Raw genomic sequence first — 7,763 nt, forward strand, 5'->3', positions numbered from 1 at the left:
GGATGGTGGATGGATGGTGGTTGGATGGTGGTTGGATGGATGGATGGTGGATGGATGGTGGATGGATGGTGGTTGGGTGGATGGATGGTGGATGGATGGTGGATGGATGGTGGTTGGATGGTGGTTGGATGGTGGATGCATGGTGGTTGGATGTAATGCGTTTGGCCCAGCCTGACTTCCTGTGAGTCCAGGTCCAGCAGACGTTCAGAGCCGTTTCCTTGGCGACGGCATTTTGTCAGAGTAAACATGAAGCAGCGTGTTGGTCTGCAGCCGCCAGCCTGCTGATGGACATTCAGCAACGTTTTCTGGGTGGAGTTAATATCAGATCAATATCAGATCAATATCAGATCAAAGCTTCGATCAGCAGTGCGCCGTCTGGCCCAACAGGTGATCCAACGGGGCGTTTAGATCTGCGTTCAGTCCGTTTCTTAAAGCCTGGTTCAGTGCAGCTGAGGGGTTTCCTAACTGCCTGGGTTGGATTACAGCTCGCTTGTTGTCATTGGATTACCAGCTGACAGATCAGGAAGAGCCTATTAGTCTCCATGGAAGCAGAAAGCCGGGTAATCAGAGTCGTAATTACAGAGGCAGGCAGACGCTGCAATCAGAGCGGAGAGGAGCAGCTCCAATCATCATCTCCGTCGCAGGAAGCCAGTCATTCACCAAAATATGGCTCCCTCCCCCCTCAGGGCGCCCAGGGAGCGTCACGATGCTGACCGACCTGAAACACCTGCACAGATCCGCTCAGCGCCTCCGGCCACTTCTAAAATATATCCACTCCCTGCTTCGGGAGCGGTCTCTGGTCCGCTTGGCGTTCACATTCAAACCGAACCAGAGTTCACTTCAACCAAACCCAGAACGAGGTTTGGAGGACCACAGGTCAGAGGTCGATTAGCATTCATACCTCACCAACTGGACCGGACTTTGACTAGGCAGACAGACCGGCGTTGGGTTGAAGCGACTGGGAGTGAACCTGGACACCGAGTCTGCTGCCCTCCAGGTTCGGTTCCCTGACCTCAGACTGAGTGGAGCTAACGCCGCTAAAGCTCAGAGCCGGGGAAACCGGACTCTGGGTCAGGCTGAGGTCTGGTTTCTGATCCGTCTCCGGAGCAGAAAGAGGTTTGAACCTCAGTGTTTGAGTTCATGTTATTAACTCACTGATGATGGAGGACGATCAGGGCGGCGTCCCTCAGGGCTCCGTCCTCCAGCAGCTGTCGCTCCTGATCTCATGTCCGTTCTCTTCTTCGCGCGTCGCCTTGTCGGGTTTTCCAGCCTCATCCTCTCACTCTCTGAGCGTCCTTCCTGTCAGCTCCGACTCCATCATCCTCCCGGCCCGCGGGCCTCTCAGCACCACTCAGCCATCAGTCTCTCCTGATCCTGGCTCTGAGTTTCATGTCGTCCTGGATATTGTTTTTGACACATCGATCAGATCTGGTTAAAAACCGGCTTTCAGACGCGGCCGGCCGATGGGAGTGAAACCGGAGCCTCGTTATCAGCAGAGTGACCATCGCTGCTTCGCTTCCAGCATCCATCAGCCGCATCTATCAAGATCAGCTGTTATTCTCCAGAGCTTCAGACGTTTGATCGATGCGCTGCTTTCAGACGGTTAGATTATATCGACGCAAAGCAAAGTGGGACTAAATAAAAAGTCAATATGGGAAACTTTTAAAGTTTATTTCTCAGATTTTTCCTCCTGATCTGCGATCTTGTTTATGCTCTACCGGGTCCTGATTACTGTTCGGAAGAGATGTGATTAACACCAAATGTGTTTTATGCCAGTTCACCTCCTGCCGTCGGTTGAGCTCAGAAAACGAGGAGGAAGTTGATGAGATCTGCAATCTGCTGCCTCGGTCGCTGCTTTACAGCCAAACACACAGGAGCTTCGTTACGGCAGAACCTGGAGCTCAACATCTGTCAGACGTTACGCAAGAGCAGCAAACATGTCCACTGAGAAACCAAACCTGACCCCGGACTCTGCCTGGTCCTGGAGTCCGACCTCACTTCAATAAGACAAACTAAACTACCACTGAGTTTAGTTTTAAGTAAATAATTACTACATATGGATGAAAAACCACCAGCTCCACTTGCACAGTATTTCATTTATAACAAGATGTTTTCACCATGTAAAAGTGAAATAGAAGGTAATAAAATCAGTATTAAGAAATGATTGACTTAAAACAAGTTTCTGTATCTTGCTGAAAACTTACTTTGGTTATATTTGAAGTATATGAAGACATTTGAATATATATATAGAATTCCTCGGTAGGTTTTGGTGTTTTCAGCGTCAGCGCGCCGGTCTGAACGCTTTCTGCTGCTTCTGTCTGCTGCAGCACGCCCTGCTGCAGCATGCGCCCTGCTGCAGCATGCGCCCTGCTGCAGCGCGCGCCCTGCTGCAGCGCGCCCTGCTGCAGCATGCGCCCTGCTGCAGCGCGCGCCCTGCTGCAGCGCGCCCTGCTGCAGCGCGCCCTGCTGCAGCGCGCGCCCTGCTGCAGCGCGCGCCCTGCTGCAGCGCGCGCCCTGCTGCAGCGCGCGCCCTAAGGAACTCAAACTCTCACATGTTATGCCATTAGAGGAAGAATCAGCAGAGACGTTAGCAGTGGGTTCTAATGGGACCGGGGGGAACGCGGACGGATCGTCTCGGCTTCTGAAGCTTCGGGTTGAAGCTGAACTTCCTGACCTGATGCGTTTCCTGTCGCCTGCAGTGTGCGTGTCCCGGTTCCAGTGCTGCGACATCGACACCACGGCGGGTCTGGGCCAGATGTGGTGGAGAACGAGGAAGACCTGCTACCAGATCGTAGAGCACAGCTGGTTCGAGTCCTTCATCATCTTCATGATCCTTCTCAGCTCGGGAGCTCTGGTCAGCGGCGCCATCTTGTTGTTCTGGAGGACTTCCTGTGTTACACTAGTAAACTTGACTTGACCTTTCCCGCTGTGGCCTCTCTGTCGCCCCCTGCAGGCCTTCGAGGACATCTACATCGAGCAGAGAAGGGTCGTCAAGGTGGTGCTCGAATATGCTGACAAGATCTTCACCTACATCTTCATCCTGGAGATGGTGCTCAAATGGCTCGCATACGGCTTCAAGAAGTACTTCACCAACTACTGGTGCTGGCTGGACTTCCTCATCGTCGATGTAAGACGTCCGTCACCGCTCGGTTTGCTGCTGTGTGTGTGTGTGTGTGTGTGAGATCCATGAAAACAGGACAGCAGTGAAGGAGTGTGTTGTTTTCTGATGGAGGATCTGAAAGTCTTTAAGAAACAGAGAAATCCAGCAGATGAAGAACCAGAGGGATCATCGTCCTTCATGCAGGTTTCAGAAACCGGCATGTTGGAGTTAAACTCCAGAATTTCCTGGGTTTAGTTGTGGACCTGAACAGTCGAAACGGCCCGACATCCTGCTGACGGAGCAGAAAGGCGCAGCCTGCCGCTCTCCGTCTGTCTGGGTGTTTTCCAGGAACGACGCCACATGTTGGGACGTTCTGCAGCCGCCGAGTCACACGGATCCAGCATGTGGAGGCAACACGGAAACGGAGCGCCGCCTCATTACTGCGGGCAAAACTAGTGTCTGATTTAACCTGAGAGCTTCACTCTTCACCAGCAGGGGGCAGAAAACAACCAAACACAGAGATGGACCAGACCTGGTTCTGGATTGGAGACGTTTTATTGGTTTATGTTCAACCAGAATCAACAATTTAACTCCAGAGCCTCCAGATGTCAAAATGATTTAATAATCCATTATTAAGAGCGAGATTATTACCACTTCATATTTCAAAGTAAAAGTCAAATGTAAGATTAACAGAATATTTGGTTATAAAAGGCTCCATGAGAACGAATCAGAATATCAGATTTAATATTTATAAATGATGTCAAAAATACAACTATAATCAAATGATGACATTTAAATACTAAAATTAGACAAACTAATAAAATGTACTCTGTCATAACATTATGAAATGAATTCCCCCTGAAAACAGAGCAACAGAGATTTTGCACAAACAAGAGGTCTCACTTCATCCTAAACTCCAGCTCTGTGTCTCATTGTTTAAACAAACTCCTTCATTCAGTAAAGTTACTGTTTCTGGGTTTAGTAGCCAGAAGTTTCCTGTCCTAAGAGCATCAGGACTTCGTTTAAGGCGCTGCTGTCCTTAGAGCTGCATCAGTCCAGGACTGCAGCTCGTGGCACTAAAACCCTGAAACATGAGGTCAGTCGCTGTAGCTTTTCTCCAGCCTCCTGGTGGCTCTTGAGGCTCTGCAGGTTTCTGGGTTTTAAACGTTTTTATGCAAATAAGCAGGAATCGCAGAAAAATCCCTTTTTCCAGGTTTGAAACGCTGGCCTGTTAGCGTAAGCTCCTGTTGCCTTTGATTACTCATAAGACACTCGAAATTCCTTTTTGGATCAAAAACAGCCCGTCGAAAAAATATGGTAGAAATGGACTGCAGCTGAATGAGGTAGAGGTCGGAGCGGGTCCACTACCCATCCCACCAGCAGAATGCAGCTTTTCCTCCGTTTTTAGCTGCATTGTGTTGAACTCATGATCAGAGTTCATCTATGAACCTGTATGGAAAATATGGAGTTCCACAGGGGCATTTATTATTATTATTATTATTATTATTATTATTATTATATCAATGAGGTATATAGACAGATGTTGGCTAATCGATGTCCTGTTAAAAGCATCGATCTACCAGTTTGGTTTAGTAAATCCTGTGTTTGAGCAGCTTTGCTTCGCCTGACCTTGGACCTGTGTGACCCCTGTGTGACCCCTGTGTGACCCCTGTGACCCTGTGTGACCCGTAGATCTCGGTGCTGGCCGACCTGGCCCAGTTCCTCCCGGTGAACCAGGTCACCACCCTGCGGGTTCTCAGGACGCTCAGGGCTCTCCGTCCTCTCCGGGCCGCGTCCCGCTTCGCTGGTATCAGGGTAAGAACCGGCTGACCCGCCTGGTTCTGTGCGGCTCCGCCAGAGGAAACGTCTCAGGTGGATCAGAACCTGAAACCTTTCCTCTGTTTGGATCCCAGACCCGTCCGTTCAGACCTCTCCCTGAGCGGCGCTCCTTCCAGGACTTCTTTCCTCCTGTGAATCAGAAATAACGTGACGTATTTCTGGCCTGCAGCGCCCCCTGGATCGCCTCCGTAACCTGCGCTCTGTTTCAGGCCACAGCTGACCTTTCTCCTCAGCAGGACTTGAACTCTCCTCCTCCTCTCGGCGTCAGACGAGCCGCTAACTCCTCCCTCTCTTCTGTGTCCCTCCTCCTCCTCTTCCTCCTGCCTTTCCCTCCTCTTCCTCCTCTTCCTCCTCCTCTTCCTCCAGGTTTCGTTGGTCAGTCTGGTGGCCAACACGTTGGGTTACTCCGACCTGGCAGCCATCAAGTCCCTGCGGACGCTGCGGGCCCTGCGGCCCCTCAGGGCCCTGTCCAGATTTGAAGGCATGAGGGTAAGAGTCAGGATTAATGTGAGCGAACGCACCTGAGCAGCAGCTGCCAGCAGCTCCTCCTCTGACAAAATCAACTCGTATTAAACCAGGATGAGGATAAATATGGAAAATCTGGATAATCATGAACGTGTCTGTTGATCTGAAGTTATTTACAGATTATTTCTTACCATGAAGATCTTCCAGATTTTAGTCTTTTAATTTAGATATGTAAAAATGTAAAACGTTAAAAACAAACATAAAACTCACCAACCTTCTGAGGGAATAAGACTTTTAATAACTTCAGTTTTTATGTCATTAAATCTGACAGCAGTTTACTGAACAGAACCAGTTTGAACCAGATCCGGTTCTGATCCAGATTGAACATTCCAAGTCGCTTCTAATCCCACCTGATTAATCAATTAATCCATAAATGATGAGAGATTAATGCAGATTTTATGTTTCATTTGATTCCAGCAGAATAAATCAGTTGAGTTTCAGTTTGAAATGAAACGGGAATATTTCCCAGAAGCCCCGTCTCCTGTCCTCCTGTCCATCTGTCCCTCTGTCCTCCTGTCCCTCTCATGTCTCAGTCTAACCATCGTTTCTCCTGTCAGTTTTCAGTCCCTCCAGGTTTCAGTATTACTGAGTGGAACCGGGTCGGCGTTCTGCAGAACCACCAGAACCGAGTCCAAACTCCTGCAGCTCCACAACAGGATCATAAAATGTTGTTATTGTGTATAAAACTTATTTAAAGGCTGGAAGAAAAATAAATCAGTGACAATCTGGCCTGAAATCAGATCAAGTATTTAAAACATGTCAAATTTCTTTAGGGAATAAAAATTTTATTTTCTCCAAACATTAAAGGAAACGAGTTTCTATTCTTGCTGAGTTCTGCAGGCGCTGCGACTCGGGTCCACATGAACCTTCGTCCTCCTCTTCCTCTCTGCTCTTCCTCTCTGCTCTGCTTGGGTTTCTGTGAAGAGGTGCATTATGGGTAGAAATGACTGGACCGTTTCCATCAGGCTGCAGTAAAACGGAGCAGATTGGACCAGAATGTTTTTAAATTAATGAAACATAATTCAGATTAATGTTGGGAAATAATTTGATTTGCTTCATTTTGGTTCTGATAATAATCCGCTGGACGGACACCGACCCAAACCCAGCACAGTAAACCCAACAGGCTCAGTGTTTACAGTGCGTCTCGGAGGAAATGCTGGATGTATTTTTGTCTTCTGATGATGATCACTCCGTCCTCCTGCGACATTTTGGCTTTAAAGCTAAACTTAAATATCTGAACTCCTGGTTCCACCTGACCATCAAACCGCCGTTCTGCCGTCCGGACCCGCTGACCAGTCCGGTCTGTCTGCAGGTGGTGGTGAACGCCCTGATCGGCGCCATCCCCTCCATCATGAACGTGCTGCTGGTCTGCCTGATCTTCTGGCTCATCTTCAGCATCATGGGCGTCAACCTTTTCGCCGGGAAGTTCGGCCGCTGCGTCAACCGGACCGGCTTCGTGTACGACGCCTCGATCATCAACAACCGGTCCGAGTGCAACGCCGCCAACGACACCTCGCAGCACTACTGGACCAAGGTCAAGGTCAACTTCGACAACGTCGGCGCCGGATACCTGGCTCTGCTGCAAGTGGTGAGCGTCACAGAACCAGAACCGCTCCACTCTGGGCTCAGAACCACTGACTGGGTTTATGAACACATACTCATTATTTCCCTTTTATCAGGACATTTTCCCACGTCACGCAGCATGGAAGGAAAAACCCGGTCCAATTTAATTTAAATTCAGATGAATAATTTCTGTTTCTTCTGAGACAAAGATTCAACCTCAACTGAACGTTGAGGCTGTAAAACATGTTTTCACCAGGTAAAGATGAGACGCACCGTCTCTTTAAGAGGTCATTCTTGGAGCAAACCGATTGCGCCTGCAGCTCTGTGTTTCTGTTTCATTCTGTGCCTTTTCCAAAGCTAACCTTTCCGTTTGAATCGGGATGAAGCTGCTCCCACCGAGCGCCGGGTGAAATCGGAGCGGCCCTCGTTTTTTTCACTTCGTGGTTTGAATTCAGACTCAACAGGAAGAGCGAAGCTGCAGACGCTCCCAAAGTTCACGGCTGTTTTTAGACGGAGAGCATCAGAGCCAGACCGGACCGGCTGCAGACCGGACCGGCTCAGACCGGACCGGACCGGCTGCAGAGCGGACCGGACCGGCTGCAGACCGGACCGGACCGGCTGCAGACCGGACCGGCTCAGACCGGACCGGCTCAGACCGGACCGGCTGCAGACCGGACCGGCTCAGACCCGACCCGCTGCCGACCGGACCGGCTGCAGACCGGACCGGCTCAGACCG

The 7,763-nt window shown here is 49.9% G+C and overlaps 1 protein-coding gene and 1 long non-coding RNA gene across 4 annotated transcripts in view; one reads left to right on the forward strand and one right to left on the reverse strand.

Moving 5' to 3' along the window:
* The window catches only part of LOC106947913 (uncharacterized), a 66,190-nt gene extending 63,432 nt beyond the window's left edge, over positions 1 to 2,758 (reverse strand). The window contains exons 1-2 of the long non-coding RNA XR_001425069.1: positions 2,675 to 2,758; positions 1,156 to 1,397 (exon numbers count right to left, since the gene is read on the reverse strand). This is a non-coding gene — a long non-coding RNA (uncharacterized LOC106947913). The remainder of the gene's footprint in view (positions 1 to 1,155; positions 1,398 to 2,674) is intronic.
* LOC106947912 (sodium channel protein type 4 subunit alpha-like) overlaps positions 1 to 7,763 on the forward strand; it is a 172,999-nt gene that overhangs the window by 150,047 nt on the left and 15,189 nt on the right. For all 3 annotated transcript variants that reach the window (XM_015033230.1, XM_015033229.1, XM_015033231.1), the window contains exons 24-27: positions 2,700 to 2,854; positions 2,954 to 3,127; positions 5,306 to 5,428; positions 6,777 to 7,052. In XM_015033230.1, coding sequence (XP_014888716.1) covers positions 2,700 to 2,854; positions 2,954 to 3,127; positions 5,306 to 5,428; positions 6,777 to 7,052 — 728 coding nt within the window. The remainder of the gene's footprint in view (positions 1 to 2,699; positions 2,855 to 2,953; positions 3,128 to 5,305; positions 5,429 to 6,776; positions 7,053 to 7,763) is intronic.

The sequence above is a fragment of the Poecilia latipinna genome, unplaced genomic scaffold, assembly GCF_001443285.1.
Source record: "Poecilia latipinna isolate Pla-1442-1.1 unplaced genomic scaffold, P_latipinna-1.0 Scaffold261, whole genome shotgun sequence".
In the NCBI taxonomy this organism is placed as follows: domain Eukaryota; kingdom Metazoa; phylum Chordata; class Actinopteri; order Cyprinodontiformes; family Poeciliidae; genus Poecilia; species Poecilia latipinna.